The 21,189-nt window shown below is 40.2% G+C and overlaps 1 protein-coding gene across 4 annotated transcripts in view; it reads left to right on the top strand.

Moving 5' to 3' along the window:
* Positions 1–20,577, top strand: part of WT1 (WT1 transcription factor) — a gene marked incomplete at both ends in the record, with an annotated part of 31,999 nt that extends 11,422 nt beyond the window's left edge. For 2 of the 4 annotated variants that reach the window (XM_079537090.1, XM_079537088.1), the window contains 5 exons: positions 5,983–6,085; positions 7,389–7,539; positions 14,500–14,589; positions 15,674–15,766; positions 19,087–19,208. In XM_079537090.1, the coding sequence (XP_079393216.1) occupies positions 5,983–6,085; positions 7,389–7,539; positions 14,500–14,589; positions 15,674–15,766; positions 19,087–19,208 (559 nt within the window). Of the gene's footprint in view, positions 1–5,982; positions 6,086–7,388; positions 7,540–14,499; positions 14,590–15,673; positions 15,767–19,086; positions 19,209–20,551 lie in introns of those variants that run through there. The other 2 variants (XM_079537091.1, XM_079537089.1) reach the window with 2 other exon arrangements.
* Positions 20,578–21,189: the final 612 nt, after the last annotated feature.

Genomic DNA, 21,189 nt, shown 5'->3' with positions numbered 1-21,189 from the left:
TTGAGGGATCTGAAGGGAAAGCTTCAAGGTTAATGCAGTGAGCGTCACTGTTTGCTGATGGTATTCTGTGGTACTTGGTTGGGAGGCTGGGACCTGGTTGATACTGCTGCAAGAAAGCTGTGGGTCCTCAGATCCCAGATGTCTCAGAGTGGATGTCATAAATCTGCAGACACTTTTTCCATCAGCTTCTGCCCTTGTATTACTTTTTTATTTGTACAACGTGGAAAATCCTATTGCCCTTCATAATAGTATTGCAAAGGCAGTCCTCACAACTTTAAAATCCTCTGATATTGTGACATGTTCTGTATAAAAGGGACATAGAAATAATTTATACCGAGCAGGAAATGATATGGCGTGATAGGCAACGATAGGCACATACCCAATGACAAGGCTTTGCAGAAATGTTGCATGGTTTTATCTTCAGCTGCTTGAATGAGAGCTGTAAGCCATATTTCTGACATTAACCTGAAGTCATATATAAAGCCAGGCAAATGCAGTGGCTTTTTTTAACCTTTAGCTTCTGCTTGTGTTTTAAATGATCAGTGTGTTTGAAGGACATTTGTACACATTCTGCTTGCTCATGTCCACTGGAAAGAAAATAAGTGATGATCTTTAAAACTGCATCTAAAACAAGACAGGGAAAACTTGTTTTGTCTAGGAGTGAATTGTAAAGGTTTTTCTGTTTCCTATAACGGTATTACTAGTAAAATATGGAGGTGTAAAACTTCCTGCTCAGGGCCAGTTCTGCAGTCAACATGAATTTGAGATGGACAGTGACCCATTGTCTGTGGTACTCCGTTTTCCCTTCCCCCTGATAGCTGAGGGTCTCATTTTGAAGGGAAGCGTTGGGTGAAATCCTGATTCTACTGCAGTCAAAGTAAAAAAAAACCAACCCTGAACTGTTGAAGTCAATGAGAATAGGGTGCCCTGAAGTCCAGTGCCTTCCTCTCCAGCTGGTTTTCTCATTGCAGATGGCAGAGTGGCTGCAGCATAGTGAAATAACATTTTTGTGATGTTCATTGCCTTGGAAAGTAAGATAAAAATGCAGCTTTAAGTCCACACTCTGTGATGGTGTTAGACACAAAACAGGCAGACACATGATCTTCTGTATAGCTAATCAGAATCTTTTTGCTGTCTCCCTACGTATTTTTCCCAGGGTGTTAGGATGGTAAATATTTTAGCAGAGGGAATTAACTCTACTTCTCTTCCTTTATGTTCTGTTATCAACGGGACTAGCCCACACCCTCACTTCGCCTCATTTTTGGCTCTGTTTCTAAACCCTAAAATTCCTGTTCTTGCATTGAAACACAATTAAATCGAGGCTTAATGTGGTGCCTGTTTTATGTAATCTTGCTTTCTGGCTTTTTTTATTCTTCCAAGTCTGAATCTCATGAATCAATTTGTATTCGTGTTTTCATCTGAAATTTTCTAACTCTTCTCAGTGTGCCCTAAAGCTTCCCTTTTTTGGTTCATGAAATAATAATAAAAAGCTTAACTCTACAGATTAAGCTGTAACTGGTTTATACATTAGACAGACAATTTCAGGTTAACAAAGTAAAAATGGTGTGAGAGAGAAATTGCAGCTTGATTATTTTTTTTTAAATATTCAGATTAGAATGTCATCTTTTATGAGTTTTTTTTATAACCACTTAGATTGATATAACTCTCTAAAGCTGCTCTGTTTTTCATCACACATTCTCATCAGTAAAACCTTCATTTTTATTAATCTTTGTACGATGTGTACAACTTTGAGATTAATCATTTAAAAGAGCTACTCTCCGGGTGCTGGGGATGCGCTGGGCTAAGGGGAAATGCAGGCCCTTCTAAGGACTCTGCAACACTGTTGCTTGCTTAGCATTTCTCCTTGCAAGTATCAGTCTTTGTTGCCCAGTTATCTGGAGTTGCATTGTGTGCATATGTTTCCAGGTCTGTTTCTGGCTGCCTAGGACCAGAGGACAAAATATCGAGTTGTTGTTTCACCAGCTAACGTGATGAATTGCAAATATTCGTAGTCCAGTTCTGCCCGTGTCCTGTTCCCATTGAAGTTAAAGGGAATTGTGCATTTACAAGCAGAGGCAGAAACAAACTGTGAAGCCAAGTCCTTCAGTCTTTACTCAAACAGAAATTCCTGCTAGATCCTGACAGGCCAGTTTGGCTGCATCCAGCCTTACTTAGCTCTTGAGTCCTTTTAGGACTTGTGGAGGGACTGGTCTAGTGTTTCTCCCAATTACAGCTAAGCCTTACTAGGCTTTTTTTCCTTTTCCTTCCACTGCCCGTGCCCTGGTTACCCCCCGGCCTCAGCTGAATTTCTCCTGGGGCTGCTCAGCCCCCGGAGCTTTGGCCATGCTACCAGCTGTGCTCAGGGGCACAACCCTGGGTGTGGGGGGCATTGCCCGAGCAGCCCACCTGCGGGAGGGAACGTGTGGGCCTGCTGGAGAAGCCTCTCTCTCTCTTGAGGTGTCAATGTTTACCTGCCCTGAACTCTCTCTGCCCATCTGAACAGCATGGCATCATCTGTAATGTGCCATCTTTTTAATTCACAGTGCAGATGCTGTTAGAGGATCTGAGATGTACAGTGCAGCCATCGTAGTGCTTTGCTGAAGGTGCGGAATGTTACCTGGTCTGGAGAGTGCACTGGGACAGTTTTTTGTTATTACTTGTATAGATCTCATGACCTATGTGCATGAAGTATTTTCTGTTTGTTTAAACACGGAATGCCTGACACGAAAAGTTAAAAGCTGAGGGATCTCCTACCCTCTGAAGATTCTCATTTACTCGATGTACTGGAGACATATATCCATCAGTTACTTGCATCATTCGCATGCAGTCATTATCTTTTGTAGGCAGTAGATGTTTGAGTTCCAGCAATGTATTCAGGAGATTTATGTTTGCTGCTGGAGCTTTTATTTTAGTGTATAAGCTACAAGCATTATAAAGCAAGCCTGCTGTGTGAAGCATAGCATGTGTTTTGTGGCATACATCATGGGTACACAGAGCCAAAAAATCCTATTTCACAGTAAGGTTACTACTGATGGAAGGTGAAGTTCAAGAAAGCAGTAGGGGGGGCTGGTTTTGAAACCCCCCCTTCAGCATTCACGTTTCTCCATTCGTCAGGAGGAGCAGTCACCTGTTAATTTCTATCTCCACAAAGAATGGATTATTCCATAGTGAATAAATATCACCTTAAGCACAAAATCTCACTGTTCTGCAGTTATCATCTTATGACCAACCAGCCAGCACTGATGAGATGGGAACCGTGATTCCTGCTTGCTAGAACATTTCTCAAAGAGAGCTGTTTAAATAGATGCCTCTTCACCTCTTAGTGTTCCATGTGTCAAGAAGCTCTGAAAAGTTTTTATCTTCTAAGCGTAGCAGTTTTGTGTAAAGCTATAATGAAGTATAATTAGAAATAATGGGGGGAAATACAAAAAAGGCTGAATGTTGAGGAAGCCATCCCAAACATGCAATGAAAACTGAGGTGGATAACTATGAGTGACTCTTGAGGGCACTGGCAGGCTCTCTGTTCTGTTTCTTATTCTTGGGAGGAGTTACTTCAGAACCAAATGCTTTTTGCAGAAGCATTCAACACTGGAAGTTGGAAAATGTGAATTTGGAGGGTAAGTTAGGTTGTGTTTGGTGCCATTTTACTGTACGTTACTGTTTCTCCTTTAAAGTTTCAGCCCTGCAAATTCTTCTTATCTGAGTTGGTGTCTCAGTTGGTAGCACAGGAATGGAGTGATAACACACACAGCTACTCGGGGTAACTAGAGCTGGAGTTCATATTTAGCCTTTATTTGTTGATACATTACAGATCAGAGATGGTTTCAACTGCAGGAATTCCTCCTTACTGATATGCAATGTCATCAAATTTCTGTGTTAATTTGTAATTAACATGAGTATCATGATGGGCTTGGTTCCTTTCAACTTATTTTTTATCAACTATGGGTTTTGCTGCTTTTTGAAAGGGTGGATAAAGCAGGACGAGGGGAAATGGTTTGAAGTTGAGGGAGAGGAGATTGAGGTTGGATGTCAGGGGGAAGTTCTATACTGTGAGAGTGGTGAGGTGCTGGAGCAGCTGCCCAGAGAGGCTGTGGATGCCTCATCCACCCCTGGAGGTGTTCAAGGCCAGGTTGGATGGGGCCCTGGGCAGCCTGGGCTGCTATGAAATGGGGAGGTTGGTGGCCCTGTGTGTGGCAGGGGGTTGGAGATTCGTGATCCTTAAGTCCCTTCCAACCCTGGCCATTCTGTGATTCTGTAAATGGAGAGAATTCAGTGCTGGTGGGAAATGCGAGTTGTGCAAATGTTATTTGTATTATGGAACAAAAGGCCACATCTGGACCCTGAGCAGAGAGGAGAACCTGTTTAGTTAGAAATGGTATGTGTCTAGAGAAGTGTTTAATGCATCTAAATCAGCTCACAGTATATTTCTTTCTCTTATTATTAAAGGTAATATTGCAGATCAAAGATACTTCATCGCCAGCACCCAAAGGCTTATTTCATTAAATCACCTGGTTGGCACCTAAAATTGAAACAAACAGAATGTGCTTTCCTAGAAAGTGCAGCCTTTGTTTTGAGCAGCCAGGTGAAGCCAGGATTTGAATCTAGTATTTGAAGCAGCAGAGGACTTGAACTAGAGGAACACATGTGCCAGGTGGCAGCCTGCAGGCCGCTAAGTGGAGGAATACCGAGGAATGTGACCCAGTGCTGGAGTAACAGCAGTTCACAAGTAGTGCTCCCTTCCTCTTTAGCAAAGTTCACAAACTGTTGAAACATCTCCCGCATTCCAGTTCCACTGGCTGTTCTGCAAATCACTTAAGAGGTTTAAAACTTCCTTGTAATTCTACTCTGCACATGAACTTTGAGTGAAGAGAAAGGAAGGCACAGTGAAACGAGAGCCTGGGCCTCAGGGACCCCTTAAAATTGCTATTGCAAGCATTTGGCAAAGACTGGGATAACATCCTATGTATCCATCTTTGTCCCTAGCTCTGTGCCCTTGGGCTTTGTTCTGGGCTTTCTAATTTCTAGTGCAGTGTGAAATATGAACATTTACTGTTGCTGGTGTCCATTAATACATGTAGCAATGTCCACACTAATCTAACATACTCTTTTAAAGTGTATTTATATTATTTCAGCATTAAGAAAGCCACGAGCAGGAAAAAAAAAACCCACCAACCTGCAATATTCCTAATGTTCTAGACAGAAGAGTGTAAGATTTTGAAAAATAAACATAAATAGATAAGTATGTGGCTGATTCACCCTGAAAACATAGCATAAGTTATTTTTTAGATTGTCATGTTGCTGCATAAGGAATCCCAACAATGTAGGCTTTTTTTTTTTTTTTTTAAATAAAGGGTTAATTTGTAATGCATCCTGCAAGCTGATACGTGGGATAAATAGTTTGGACACTGATTTGTAATCTCTGTTTATGAGTACATGACTGCTGTTCTTATAAATGTCATCACTTGCTTGGTAGTATCTGGTAATATCTGACTCATGAAGTGCTGACAAAAATCCACTGCACTTAATGTGAAACTTGAAGCATTTTGCTCATTCCAAAAGATATTAGCAATAGTCAGCCCCACATTTAGCTGATAAATAATGTGTACATGTGCACATGACACAGTTATGCTGCTATGTGGATTTTTCCCCCTTACCTAGAATCCTTGTGGAAGCACATCAGAGTTCAAATCATGAAGTGTTTTTTCTTTTTCCTTCGTCTTTTTTTTCTTCTTTTTTTTTCTGGACAGTCTTAAAGAATGCTGACAGTTGTGTGCATGGAGTCTGTGCACTGTGCTATAAGGGAGCAGGTCCACGTGAAGGTGGAGCAGGCTTCCCTCGGCAAATTCCTCTTGAGCTTGGATATCCTGCCTTTGAAAGCAAACTCTACATATGTTAGCACCAAGTTAAGAAATTAAACCTCTCACATGGAGCAAAGTACTGAAAAATATTTCATTTCTCCGTTATTCCTTTCTTTATTTGCAGCCATACGACAGGATATGAAAATGAGAACCACAGTGCTCCCATGTTATACAGCTGTGGGGCCCAATACAGAATACACACCCATGGAGTTTTTAGAGGCATACAAGTGAGTATAGTAGGGCATTATTCACAGGGAAGTAACACTGCTGCCAGTTTGTAATGTTTGTTTACTACCTTACTAGTATTTATGAATTCAGCTTTGATTTGAGTTTCCCTGTGGCACTGAGAAATGGTTGACATTAAGCGTTGTGACTTCACTGAAAACATTGAAGTAAAATGTAAGATTTCTTTCTGACTCAGTCATTTGGGATTATTTCTAAAAGATACTTGCGAGGCAGTATTTCTTACCAGCTGCTCCAGATGGTCCAAAATAGATTCAGCTTGCAACTTCTAGCTCCAGCCACTTTGCCATGTGGAGCTTGTGCTACAACGGACTAAGTCTGATAACTGTAAGAAGGTACTAGATGACATTTTGCTTTTAAGCATTCCAAAGCTTTACTAATTCGAACACGTTTCCTTAGAGCAAAAATAATATAAGAAGCGATTGTTTCCTAATGATTAGAGAAAATATTTGGAAGGAATTTTTCATTCATGGAAGTGAATTTCCCCTTTTTCTGGCACAGTTATATCATCTATAAACACCACTGTAAAAGATACAGCTTCTTAAAACCGATGGAAAAGTCGTCACGTAACATTTGCCTCCTATGTGTCGCTCTTTCTGTGTAATCAGCGTAGATGGAAGTTTTCAGATGGCATTTTTTTCTCCTTTTTCTGGTCTGTATTGGTTTCACAAGTCACTATTCAGTAGCAAACTCTCTGAGCCAGCTTTTTGCCCAGTAAATAAAAGTAAGCAGCTGACATGCTATGGAAGCTCACTGTGTCAGGAGGAGAAGATGGTCTTTGGTGGCAGATTTGGTGCATGATGGCCAAAACTCACTGAAGCCAATCTGTTCACCAGCTCCACCAGTTTTTCTTATTTGATTTTTTAACGATCTGTATTAACCCAATACATTTATTTGCCTGCACCTTAATTTCATATGGATATTTGATGTTATACAATGTTAGTTTGGCTAATGCTCTTATCTGTATGGCAGTATGTACTTAAAACTATTTCTTATGCCAGTCAGTCTTACTTCCGTATCTGAGGTCAGAATATTTAATCCTGCATATAAATATTAATGAGATAATTTTGAGTTCACTGTTTCACCTTCATATAATGTTAATGCTCTGGAAATAACAGATTAAGATACACTGACGTTGTCTTTCATTGAAATATAAGTTACTGTTTGCGGTGTGATGTATTTAAGCATTTCTTGTCACGGAGAAGTGCCTCTGACTGTTTGCCTTTCGATTGCTGAGCACGAGCTTGTGAACATTCACATCACATTAGCAAGTGTGTGGCATTGCAGGACGTGCGACGAGTGCCAGGCGTGGCTCCGACCATCGTGCGATCAGCAAGCGAGACAAATGAGAAACGTCCCTTCATGTGCGCATACCCCGGCTGTAACAAGCGATACTTCAAGCTGTCCCATTTACAGATGCACAGCAGGAAGCACACTGGTAAGTGATGGCATCGAATGGCATGCATCGTGTTCCGGTGGGCAGGGGATTTTGAAACAGCATGAGGTGCAAGAGATGTTCTACCAGCTCAGGGGCAGGGAGACTCTATTGGTTGAGGGGTGTGCGTGCTCTGTCATCTGAGCAGCCCCTCTTTCGGATGCAGAAGACTGTGAGTCTATTGAAGTCAAACACAGAGTAGTGCTGAGAGCAAGTCAATCACCTCCCTCCCTCTCTTACTGTTACAGGGCAGCATTCGGGGCTGTGATTTTTATTTTTATTTTTTAAATTTAGAAGCATCAAAGCTTGCTCCAATATTTAACTGTCATTAACTATGAAGAAGTTTCTTCTGCAAGAGCAAGTGAGACATTTGCTATAATCTCATCCCCCTGTATAAACCTTGTCTGATTGGGGTCGGACGCAGGGATTGGCAAAGGAGCGTATTTGCTGTGGGATCATCCCATGAAGAACTGAGCTAGAAGCCAGTAATTTGTATGGTAAGATCTGAGTTCTCTCTGAATTCAGGCCATCCAGTTTGCATCTGAAAATGTGGAAATAAAATGCCCTGCTGTACCCTGCAAATGATTAAAAGGGACTATTTCCCCTATGTGAAGATTTATTGTGTTGAAAATATATAATGATAGCTTTAGATATGCTCCTTATGCATATTTTTTGCTGCTCATCACATTTCTATTTAGACAGCTTTCTGTCCTAATTAGAAACCTGTGAATAAAATCTGTAAATATGGATGTTCAGTCAACACTGACAGAAGGTCTAAAGGATGAAACAGACAACAGACAACTGTTAAGACTTAGCAGATTGACAGATATTTCATTAAAAATGGTTGCACACTTTTCCTTTTGGATATCATATGCTGACATTAGTTACTTGCATACAACAATGACAGGGAAGAAATGAACATTACAAAGCATTTTTTATTTCTGAATATGCAAGTCATAAAATACACTGACAGAGATCTTCAGTTTTGCTAAAATTACAGTTATAATTTAGATTGCAACTGGAATTTAGTCTTTAGAGCCAAAGGTCTACAGAAGTGCTATTATATTTTCTGTACATAAATTTGAAACAGAAAATAATTTGGAGATCTTTTGGGGTGCATTAACGGCAGTATTTTTTTTAGTATTCCTAAACATTCCTGAATCTTTCTCATAATCACAGCTTCTTTCATTCCTAGCTGGATTTACTCTTTACCTTAGCAATCACAATCGTTGTTTCTGTATTTTATTCCAGTTAGTTGCTTGGCTTTCACAGTATTATTTCTGGATGCCCCCACAGGAACTTCTGCTTACATGGTTTATTATTATTATTATTATTATTATTATTATTATTATTATTATTATTAAACTAAAGAGGATATCAAGCATTATATAATCTAGCCGTATGGAGTCACAAAAGCCCCAGACAAGATAGAGAATAGGACTGTGACAGTCTAGCATCCCTAGAGAGACTTCTTCCCTTCTATTTGAGGTTATAAACAGCCCTTCCTTCTCCTTTGGTGGAACAGAAGAGAGAAAAACATTTTTTTTTCCCCTCAGACATCTCTTTACAGATGTACCCAGATCCTTCTGCCATTATATTGTGTTATGTTGACAATAAAACTTGTTTTTTCTCCATTGAACCTTTGCAAGTTGCTTTCTATAAGTGGTGAGTTTGACACCCAGAGTTTGGCTTTGCTGATAAAAATGTCACGATAGATAAGACTGTGTGAACTTTCAAGGTTGCTTGAAGCTACAGAGAGGAAGCAAGGGGAAATTGCACTACTGGTGTGAGTGTTGCTTATGTAATTGGTTAAATTGTATGGCTGAGGCATTCAGGTTTAGGACCAGAAAGGAGTTTGCCCCTTTGTCAGACTGGCAGGACAGTTAGGTTTCCATCCTCCAGCTTGTTGCATGAGTACTAACCATTTCCTATAACTATTATCTAGAAATTTCACTTGCTAATTTCCGAGCTGCTTGCAGGTACGTAAGACATGATGCCCTTCATTTCTTATATCTTCTTGTAGCCTGTTATTCCTAGCTTTTATGAGTGCTTTGTGAACTGTACTTGTGGGAGCATGTGGAGTGGATAGACCCAACACTTCTGAGTTAACACCTCTTCTTGGCTGCGTGGCACAGTGGAAGGTGTGGATTTGGTGTCCGTGTGGTCCTTGCCAGTGCCATGCTCTTCTGTAATCCTGGGCAGCTGAACTGACGGTTTGTGGTGCAGAGCCATTTCCAGCCTCCTAGGTAACTTCATGTCTTTCTTTACCTGACCCTGATCTGTGGCTCCTTCTTGTGGAAAACCTCATCGTCGAAAGAACATGCGGCAGTGGCACGAGGCTGCACCAGTAGAGATTCAAACGGGACATTAGGAAATGTTTCCTTATCGTGAGGGTGGTCAGACACTGGAACAGACTTCCTAGCAAGGTGCTTGGTGCCCCGTGCCTGTCAGTGTTCAAGGGGCATTTGAATGACATGCTGTAACCATTGGTTAGCACTGAAAGGGTCAGGCAGCTGGACCTGGTGATACTAGAAGTGCCCTTCCTACAGAGCTGTTGTCTCCAAGAGCAGATCAGTCACTGCTATGAGGAATGTGTGTGTTTTGTTGGTAACAGTTACGATTGCTACAGTTCACACTTACCATCTTTCTATTCTCCACATCTCTGGTTTATGTGAGGGGATATCTTAAGTGACCAGTGTGATTAAGATGAGGCTGCTGGTATATGTTGATAATTATAATTAAGATGAAGCTGCTGGTATATGTTGATAATTACGTAGCTGTCTCTTAGGCTCTCATGTCACTTTCCTGCCTGTAACACAAGGAACTCCATTCCATCCCACTGCTCTAGAGTTCACTGCAAAGTATAGAGATTGGGTTTGCTGGAATCAGCATACTCACTTAGCTGGAAAGAGGCTGGTGAAAGTAATGCCTAGTACATACTACATCTTCTTCCACTCTGGTGTTCTAATGGGGAATCCTGACAAGCCATTTTGAGGTTAGAGAACTGTCAGATAGTAGCTCAAGTGGAGGATTGTTTGTTTGGGATCCCTCTTTACAGCCTACATATTTTACTCATTTACTCACAGGATTTTACTCATCCTTCTGTAAGGTGGTCCTGTATTCACTCACGGGTTTGAAGCCCTTCCCACCTTTCTTAGTATAGTGGTAGGTCAATTTTTTAATTACCGACACACAATTTGAAAACAAGCTGTTCCACATACCTGATATTAGAAAAACAGATTATATCATTATGAAATAATGTTCACTTTTGCTTATCTTTTTGTTTTCTGTCATAAATATTTGCAGAGATCTTGGCTCATCAGATCTCCCATTCACTGGTTGCAGTATTGCAAAATCAAACAGGGCCCTGCCATACAGAATTGGTTTCTTTAAACTGTTTTTACCACTAAACAGGATTTTTTGTACAGAAAGTACTCTGCCTTATTGCTGGGGATATTCTTCAGCCTACATGTGCTCAAGTGCAGGTATCAGTTTGTACAATGAAGTATGACAGTGTGTAATTAAGAAAGTAAATACTTTATGTGGCAGGGGATCGCTATTGGAAGTGAATTTCTGAGGCTCTGGGCAGCACAAATAATGCAGATAAGTAACCAATTTCTTGCTAATCATCTCAGAACAATTTCTTTGCTTTGACTAACATAATATATTTTCTTTATGGCATGTGTGACCATGCTGCTAAATGCTTACAGTCGTTAACACAGTTCATCATTACAGTACCTTTGAAAGACAGAGCTCTATCTTCTGAGTAAGCGGAAGATAAGTGGGTGCTGTTGTGCTTGAGTTGGGAACTGCACAGACCCCTGAAGTATCCAGTGCAGTAACTTATAGGATAGCACTTTTTGTCAATGTTGCTTTGAAATAATGAAATAATCCTTTTTCAGTGGAATGAAATAAGATTATTTATGTGTTTAAGATTTGAGATCTGTTTTTGCAAAAGTAATGAGATTGTCTCACACCTGAGCTCTGGTGTGAAAATGACAGGAAACATTACCTATAAATAACCTGTACTGAACAGCAAAACAAAAGTTTTCCGAGTTTGCTAAAGCAAACTGTGTTGAACAAAAACACAGTGTGCTAAAGCTGTGAAGATGGGCATTGTGCTTGTCTGATTAGTTGGGTGTAGAAGAAAAGCAGCTGAAGTTGGTGAAGTGAGTATAGACAAGCTTTCAGCTTTCAACTTTTCAGAGTATCTGCTCTGTTTGTGCTGAGTATCAAGCACAAAAAGACTTGCTGTCTTTTGTTTCAAAATTGGCCTCCTCTCCCCATGTTCTCTGGTTAGCAACAAGCTTCTGCTCTTGCTGTGTGCCTTAATGAAATGAAATGATTATGAATATTTGTGCAACTGCTGCAGCAGTGGGAATTTCTGTTTTCCTGTGTATCCGTGCAAATTAATTTGCAGCAGGGATGTGCATGCTTCCTCTAGGTTGAGTTAACCTGCTTTGAGCAGAAAGGTTTGTTTTATTAAGTGTATTTATTGCAATGAATGCAAAGGCTGATTCAGACTTGTTCTGTGATTTTTGAGCTTATTTTTCTCTAAATATTTTTCTGGATAGCATTCCAGTGCTGCTGTTCCATCCATCCTCTCATTAGACACAAAGCTTAGCCTTTTTTGTTGCCCTCTTTCAGTAATAAAATGTAAGTAATCGTGGAATCCTTTGAGTCACAGGTGAAAGGACTGGTGAAGCTCCATCTTCTCCTGTTTTGTTTTGAAATTGTATATGGTCACATAGGAAGGTGACAGTATTATGGGATATTTTTTGTACATCGAGAGGCTCGAGCCTTTTACTGGAGGGGCTGTGATAGGTGGAGAGAAACAAGATGCTGGTCTAACCCCTTTCTGCATAGTGACTTCATGGGGCACCAGCAGGTTTCTAACATGGGACGACTCGGTGATCCTGTTTTTGTGAAACTGACAGAAATTAACTGCTATGTGGCAGCTGGCTTCAGCAGGCTTCTTTCTTGACACTGGTTGGCATGGAAGATGTAGAAGGAAAGAGAAGTTAGGCTTTCTGGCCAAATATTGTGTTGCCTCTTGTTTATTTACTGTTTGTTTTCTACAGCGTCAGTCATATCTCTGTGTAAGCATATTGGATTGATTCCTTTAAAAAGTACATTGCTTAAATTTGTCCTTAATTTAATCATTTATATTTCAAAGTACTTGAAGAAATTCTTTAATGCAAATGCTAGCAGACCTGCTATACTATTTTATTCAAAGACCTCCTTAACTATCTTCTGCATTTACACTGCAATTAGCAGACAATCATCCTATCACTGCATTCTGCACTGCTGACATTTCCCCTCTTAAATCTGCCAAAGGGCAGAATTCCTTGGAAGTAAGTGGTTTCTGAAAAGCAGGCACCCCCCTGGGAGCCCTTGTGGTCAAAGTGTGCGGAACTATTTCAAACACCTGTGGCAACTTTAATCCTTGATGCTAATAAATTAAGCGCAGCAGACGTGGAAGTTGTCTGCACCTAGGTTTGAGAATCTGTAAACTCCTTTGGGTGACTGCCACAGGAAGTCAACTTGTTCTTGCAGATTTAGCTGCTTTTGTGAAATCTTGATTCTGACCACATCGGTATGAATTTGGAATGCTCTTCTTAATTTGCTGCTTATGTTCTTACCTAGATCAGAAGGCTTCTGCTTTAAACTAAGATAGTAACCAAAACCACAGCTCCAGTGTCTTCAGCTGATTTTTGTTCTCTAGGTCCTTCATGCTGTGTCTTTGTTTTGTATCTCAACTTTCTACAGTAGACAGAGCAGATCCCAGCTGTTCTGATGTGCATCTTCCAGATAAAACGTGGGATCGGCCGGCTTTGCAGTGAGGTGTTTCTTCAGCCTTTGTGCTCAGTGAGGCTTCTCTGCAGGGCTGTGGCACTGGAGACAGATTTGATGTAGGTAGAAGTGCAGTTATATCTTAGTCTCTTGCAGGATTGCAGTGTTGTGCAACGGGGCCTTAGACTAGATGATAATGAGATCTGAAATGTCACGCAGCTCCTCCTGTAACAGTACACAGATTAGGGGTTTTTTTATGCTGAGTGAATTCTCACAACTCTGTGGTATGCTACATTCCAGCAACCTTTCCCACTTTCCTCAGGCTCCTCAATTGCTCATTTCTTCTTGCATCTTTTTGTGTTTGGTGAGTCTTCTTGCTTTAAAAAAAACTTTTGCCTTTAAAAGCTGAGTTCATTTATGACACTAGCCTGCCTTGGGATTTCAAAATATTCATTAATTTATTTACTTTAAGTCAGAAGCTTACTTTTGGTGCCAGGGAGAATGCATGCTGAAGGTCTCTACTGAACTGTACAGGCTGGAGGAAGAGTTTGTGTTGACATGAAGCTTTGCAATAATTCACAGCCTTGCCTGCAGGAGGTGTGCAGCAAAATTCTATTTAGAATTGCTTTGTGGAAGAAACATCATTTGAGTTTTGAGGAAGAATGTATGGTTTTGTAGTTGAATTTTGCTCACTTTCTTTAATTCATTTAGTATGGTGAAAATTACCACATAATTTACTTAGTTTTTGCTTGAAAATTGATTTAGAGCAAGCAGCCAGTTGTTCCCTTGTACAAATTACTTTTAGCTGGGACCATTGGCAAGGGTTTCTTGTGGATTCCAAAGAAATATAGAAAAAAAAACTCTGTTCTTTTTCAGCAGAAAACAGAATATCTTACAACCTGAAAGTTCTCATAGCTTTCATCGTGTGGACCGTTTTTTAGAGTGAACAGATTCAAGAATGGTGACAATGTGGTAAATTATGCCAGCCTTTCTCCACTGGGTCCAGCATAGTTGTATGGATCTATAGCAATTGAGGCTGTCCTTCCTTTAAATTGCTTTAGGAAGTGGGGAAGCCTACATTTCTTATGGTAGTGCATATAATCTGCTGATTCTACCTGACACGCTTCCCAGTTTGGCCACATTTTCAGCTAAACTGTTTGTACTTTGCAGGTGAAAAACCATATCAGTGTGATTTTAAGGACTGTGAACGAAGATTTTCTCGTTCAGACCAACTCAAACGGCACCAAAGACGACACACAGGTATGCTGGCAGTGCATCTGTACTGCTTAAAAGAGTCCATATCTTTATTTAAATCGGAATTCAGAAAGTGTACTTCTAGACTTCTGATGTATCTGCTAATGCACAATGCCAGTAGTGACAAATTATTAAAGTTCACTTTAGGAGGGGGTTGTGACTGTGTTGCGTTTTTTTGTTGTTGGCATTTAAGCACTACTTTGATTGTATATGTGCCCTTTTTATCCTATCACCATCTTTTTGAAATAGATTTCTAAATGAAACTGCTTGCTATACAGTATTCTGATGTAATACATCTACTGTTTTTTAAAGCCAGAGAGCTCTGCAAGGAAGAGTTGTCAGTGAGTAACCAGATAAGTGCTGCTGTAGATGTTTTGATGTTTGTGTGGCAATGACACTATGTGCAGCATGAAAGGCTGGTGAATTTACTGGGCGCTTCCATGTGGAAAGCAGAAGGGAGAAGGAAAAACCATAGCAAATAAAGTACCTAATTCAGCAAGACACCTAATCTTAGATTGCAGCCTTTCCAGAAGGGTTCTAGGAGTAGCAAGGAGAAAAACGTCGAAGATCTGGCTGGTTGGATTATACTGGAGTGCAATTGACTAAGAATAGCAGGAAAGTGTATAGCAGATGTTAACATCCAGTGGAGAAGGCAGTAACAGTCATGATCAGGACTGAGCCCTGCCTACATTCTGCAGCCCTTCTTGGTGAATCACTTACTAGGTTATCATTTACTGATATTCTGAGACAGCCAAACTATTCGTGAGTTCATTCCAAATTCATCAACATTTTTTTATGCTTGATATTTGTTTGAAATATCAAGACAGCCCATTTCAGCACTTCTGGAATTCTTGGAGATCTAGATGAACAGGCTAGACAACTGCTCTTCTTAAAATCTCAGAAAAGGAGATGGTGATGACCATGGCCCCCTGCCTGGGAGCTGAAACACGAGTGCACCCTGCGTGGGACACGAGAAGTTTCAGAGCAGGACCACAAAAATCCAGACTTCTGCAAATTCAGAAATAGCTGATGTCATTCTGCCTTCCAAAAGGTGTTGGGTTCTAAAAATAGATTTTTTTCCTCTCTCCAGGTGTGAAACCCTTCCAGTGTAAAACCTGTCAGAGAAAGTTCTCCAGATCTGATCACCTGAAGACTCATACCAGGACTCATACAGGTAAAACAAGTGCGTAAACTTTTCTTCACATTTATATTTCATTATTCTTTATAAGTTTAAAATAATATTGTTGTAAATTACATGATTAGAAAGTTTCTTAACAAGTATTAAATATTCTAAACATCAGAAATAATTTCAGAGTGCGCTGGCTTGCCAGTGTGACTATATTCCCTAAATATCACGGTCACTTTTTGCAATGGGATTTAAGTGACTTTTGAAACTATGCTTTCTTTGTTTTTCATGAAATTTCAGCTTGGTAAAATATATTCTGTTAGCTATAGTGAAATGAACATCATGGCCTCAGCCCACAAATGTCAACTCCATCTATTGTGTTCCCTGAAAAAAACTACAAGAAAGAAATTTTAATTCCAGCTCCAGCTGAAGGTCTGTAATCTAAAGCATTCATGCCTACCTGTGCTTCTCCTAAGTGTCACTTGAGCCTAATGCAGTGTAGCACGGCAAAGATCTTGCTGCTGCTGCTTTGTAATCTCTCCAGAAGATGAAAGGAGTGCCTCTTGCAAATTCATATGGACAGACACTGAAGTAAAAGCTTACTCAGATATTCAAGGACCTTTGTGCAGAAACTATATTTCATAGCAGTACATGGAAAAAAACAAAAACAGGCATTTTAGTCTACTTTGCCCTCAAGTAAATATAAACGCCATTAAGAAGCAACTGCAATGTCATCTGTATTGTAAGCTTTAGAATTATTCTTGTGAACTGACACTTTCTGTTCCCTTCCATTACATAGGCAGTATTTTTATGAAGTAGTTGTTTACTAAGCATTTTGTCATGTCATTAGACATCACAGTATTTGCCATACTGAGTTTAACCTTTTAGATTCAGTTTCTCTACTGAATGACAAGGAGCTTGAAAATCCTTTTTCCTCTGCTAAGGATTCTTTCTTCTCTTCATGATCATAAAAACACGTATTAAAGACTTTCAAAAATACATGAGAAATTTTCATAAAGGAAGCAATTCATCTAAGAATAGTGGCATTTTCTGTGGCACCAACTGGATAAGTGCATCAAGCAGTGGCAATATCAGCATTTGCAACTTGCAGAAGCTTTGTAGCTCATGGTGAACTGTAGGACCTGGATTTGGTGCATGTGCACGAAGAAAGATACTTTCTTAATCATCAAGAGGTAACGTTCTCATGGAGACAAGATGGCAAGTGGTTGCCACATGTTAGCAAGTTAGGAGAAACTACATTCCCCTTCACATTTTACCACTAGCTGATCTGCTAATTCAGGGAAAGACTCCATACTTTCCTGACTTCAGTAATTTTTTTAGCCTAAGCCAGCTAAATCAGTGAAGAATCACTTTCTCTAGTGAAACTGATCTCCCCATTTTAGTTCTTCCTTGCTCCATGCAATCCAAGCCCACACTTCCCTTGTTGCTGAAAGCAGCCCTTGGGTGCTGATGGCCTCATAGCCCCTCTCACTGAGGTTCTGCGTGAGCTCTGCAGCCCAGTTGCTCCTGCTGTGATGACGCTCCCATCGGCAGCTGGATGTTGTGCTCTTCTGACTGTAAAACACACATAGCCTGAGAGGAACAAGCATGAGTGATGGCTGGCGATTCTTCATGTCCATCTTGCCCTGTAGCTTCATTCCTTTCTTTTCATGTTCTCTAACTCTTACAGCAAAATAATTAACTTGTTAACTTGTTCCATGTTAAATTTTGATGAAGCATAGTGCAAGTGACTTTTATCTGTTGTGGGATTAAATGTATGTCAGTTCTTAAACTATTTGCTCTCTTGTCTCCGCAAGCAAGTTTACTGTAAAAGCAATCTTAGCTGTAAAAAAGCAGCAGAAGAATCCAAAACAAAAGCTCCACACATCCATATACATTTTTAGCAATCAAAAAGTGACTTCTGGAACCTGTACAGGGAAGCTGTAAGGTAGTTTGTGCCCAGCCCAGAACTAATAGGTGTTGTCCCTGTCATGAGTGGACAGTCACACTGCTTGTGAAACAGCAAAACTGCATGCTGCTTTAGTGGTGGTGCTTTGGTGAAAATCTCCACAGCTCACATCAGGTCGCAGGATGATATTGCAAATGCAGCTGAGATGAAAGAAGACCACCTGATACAATCTGTGATTTTTATCAGTAGCTCTGGCAGCTTTGTCCTATACTGTTTTATGCACTCGTGAGATGGTTGATGCTTTTGCCAGCATATATGTGACGTGGATAAAATAGATTTTACGTAGATTCCCCTGCTTTATGTGATCTGTCTATCGCATGGGATTTTGCAAACAGAAATACACAACTTTGGTGCCACTCCCAGATTCCCAGATTTTTGCCTGAATTTGGATGTATGTGAAATGTACAAAGTGTGAGGCAAAGAAGAGAAGAAGATGGTTGGATGAGCTTGAACTACCTAGCCCAGGTGTCCTGAGATGGAGAGTACGAGGTGTGTAAGATGGCATGGAAGAGTCCTGTCCCAGAGCTGAACCTACTATAAAATGCTGCATCTATCTTGAGCTGGGGGGAAGAAAAGGCAAGCCTAAAAGAAACAGGAGTCACCGGGCACTGCTCTGAGCTAATGAAAGCATTCCAGCAGCATTCCTGCAGCATCAGACACAAGGCCTGAAATTCCACATAATGTTGTAGAAAATCGAGACAGCAGATTAAACTGTAAAAAGGTGATGGCATTTCTTGTCAAAATTGCAACCACTTTGCTTGGGGTCATTTTTAGTGGCTATTATTTATACTCGTGGGAATGTTATAAAAATACTAGGTATTCTGGTCCTTTAAAATCTCCTGCAGGAAGGAATCTAGACAGTAGTGGGAAACTTTCAGTCTGGTTCAGCAACTTCATATTGACTGACCACTCACCCTCACCACCCTCACCATCACAGAATAACTTTGGGCAAAACTTACTGAGCTCGCAGGAAAAATTCTCCTTGACTAGAGGTCAAGCTCTAAATAATCACTGACAATTCTCCTAGTGACTGATAGTCAAAGGTGTGACCGAAACTTCTGTAGGTGCCAGAGTTACTTTTAAACCAGTTCATCCAAGAATTGAGAGTAACGTATACGTGATGCTAGGATGTTCAGTAAGGGCCTGTCTTCAGGAATGATCCATTGCAGAATGCAGTGCCTCGCCTGCAAAGGCTGTGGCTAAACATCAGCAGAGTGATCTGTAAGAAAGCACTGGGTGCTGAGGTGAGCAGTTATTGAGGGCACGGCCACAACCTCTGAGGATGGCCCAGCACACCTTTCCTGGTGGAGATCTGCCTAGCTTCTCACAACGCTACAGAAAGAGAAGGAGCAGTGATGTCCCAGGCGAGCTCTTCTACCCAGTTAATAACAGGGTGTTTTGTTAACAGGTGAAAAGCCTTTCAGTTGCCGATGGCCCAGCTGTCAAAAAAAATTTGCCAGGTCTGATGAATTAGTCCGTCATCACAACATGCACCAGAGGAACATGACTAAACTGCAGTTGGCCCTTTAGGCATTTCAAACAAGTGAATAAACCAGATGGGACATTATGAGCTACTGCAAACTTTATCAGCCATCTTCGATCACCTCTGTCAGAGAGCTGCAGCTGTCTTCGCATCCCATTTGACACAAGTTAACTAAACAGTAGGATTCTGCTCAGCTTCCATTTCGACATTCAGAATTCCCTGTTCAATAACTTCAAACTTTATTTGCAATTTCATTAAAAAACGAGCAAGATTACCGCAGTTTCAAGATTACTCTAAACTATGCTTACATTCTGTAGGTGTTTCCAGTTTCCTGTTCTTATTTTTGCTTGAGCTGTTCTAGGTGCATTTTACTGTACTCTTTTTAGTCCCGCTGTGGGTAGGGCGAGTAGTGCCTGTTGAAGGTAAGCTTCACGCTTACTGCTTTTGAGCACATGCTGAAGTTTCCAAATGCTAGAACCTCTATCCTCACAAGATGAGGCAGAACAATCAGCTGAGATACTTTTTGTAAACTTTGTAGTTGTGCTGCCAAAGGGCAAACTTTTAAACTTGGAGGCAATGCTTCTGAATTTCACAAATCAACCCTTTTTTATAAGAACTTATTTCTGGAGCAGCTAGTGCTAGATGAACGAGAACTTCTGTATAGAAAATAAGAATCTTACCATTAAGTTAACTTGTTTTTTAAATAATCACATAATCGATCCCCCCCAAACTGTTTTACTCATCAAATAGCTCTATTTCTCTCTCTCTCTTTCTGTTTTAATGTATTTGTTTAAATTTATTCCATCGTGAGATGCGCAGATCTCCTTTACACAAAAGTGATTCCAATCATTGTAGACATTTGGGATTTGTTTACAATGTAAAGCCACACTGGTTATGTGGCTAGCAAGCTGTATAAACTTAAAACTGAACATTTAATGGGGCTGGTCCAGGATCTCCATTAACAGATTACTCTTAAGATAAGTAACTTAAAAAGACTCTTTGTCAAGTATATGTGAAAAAGACATTATTAGTGTAAGGAAATATATTGTTTCAGGGTTTTGGGAGGAGGGGTTTATTATTTACTTTTAATTGCTTGAAATTGTGTGTATATATATATATCTGATAATGTATTGCTCTTAGACATCTGAAATTAGAAACTGTATAAATATTAGATGCATCACTGTTCTGATGTTGTTGCTGTTACAAACTATTGATAACACTAAGAATGTAACCTGCATTTTTCACTGAGCTTTCAATTAAAGCCCATTCAAAGAGAAACAAATGAGAGTCCAACAGATGTCTTGTTTCATGTCTGGTATTAAATTTCAAATGCCCTGTCCAATAGAATCCTTTTTTTTTTTTTTTTTTTTTTTTTTTTTTGTATATAAAGGTACCACCAGCACTGATGACCACTAGTTAACCTGTCCAGGTCTTGACCACAATTTATCCATCTCACTTGGGAATCATACTGGCAGCAGAAAACAGTGTCAAGTTTCATATTGCGCTATAAAACAGTTGCTTCAATCGTTCGTCTTCTTACAAAACTATTCCTTTTCTTGAAACCTGTAAGATTTGTATAGGAACTTCACAGAGCAGTAAAATCCACTTTATAAATAGCAGTATTGGCCTTCTGTAGAACTGTGCTGAAACCACGAGCACAGATAACTTCTAAGATTAGGATGCCGTGCAGTGACTTTTACTTGAAAGTTAACTTAGAGTTGGGGTGGCTTAAATCAGTTCAGCAGGTTGAAAAAGACAGTCCTTCTTACATGATGAAGTGTGAAAATGGAGATAAAAAAAAATTATTGTTTCTTTGTCATACTGCCTGCTTTTCTTTGGAAGTAAGTACAGCCTGCCTGAGAGCCCTTTGACCTTGCAAAATATTTGTATCTCTTCAGCAAAAATCTTTAATGTATCTTGCCAAGCTTTTTTCTCTAATGTACACAATGGAGTTCTATGATGGGTTGAGCTTTCTCTCTTAAAGTGCAGCTGCATCGTCAAGAAAACTCAACAGTTAATTCTTCAAGT

The sequence above is a fragment of the Tetrao urogallus genome, assembly GCF_951394365.1.
Source record: "Tetrao urogallus genome assembly, chromosome: 6".
Taxonomy (NCBI): domain Eukaryota; kingdom Metazoa; phylum Chordata; class Aves; order Galliformes; family Phasianidae; genus Tetrao; species Tetrao urogallus.
Note: the sequence above shows the minus strand (reverse complement) of the source record. Positions and strands in the feature narration are given on the sequence as shown.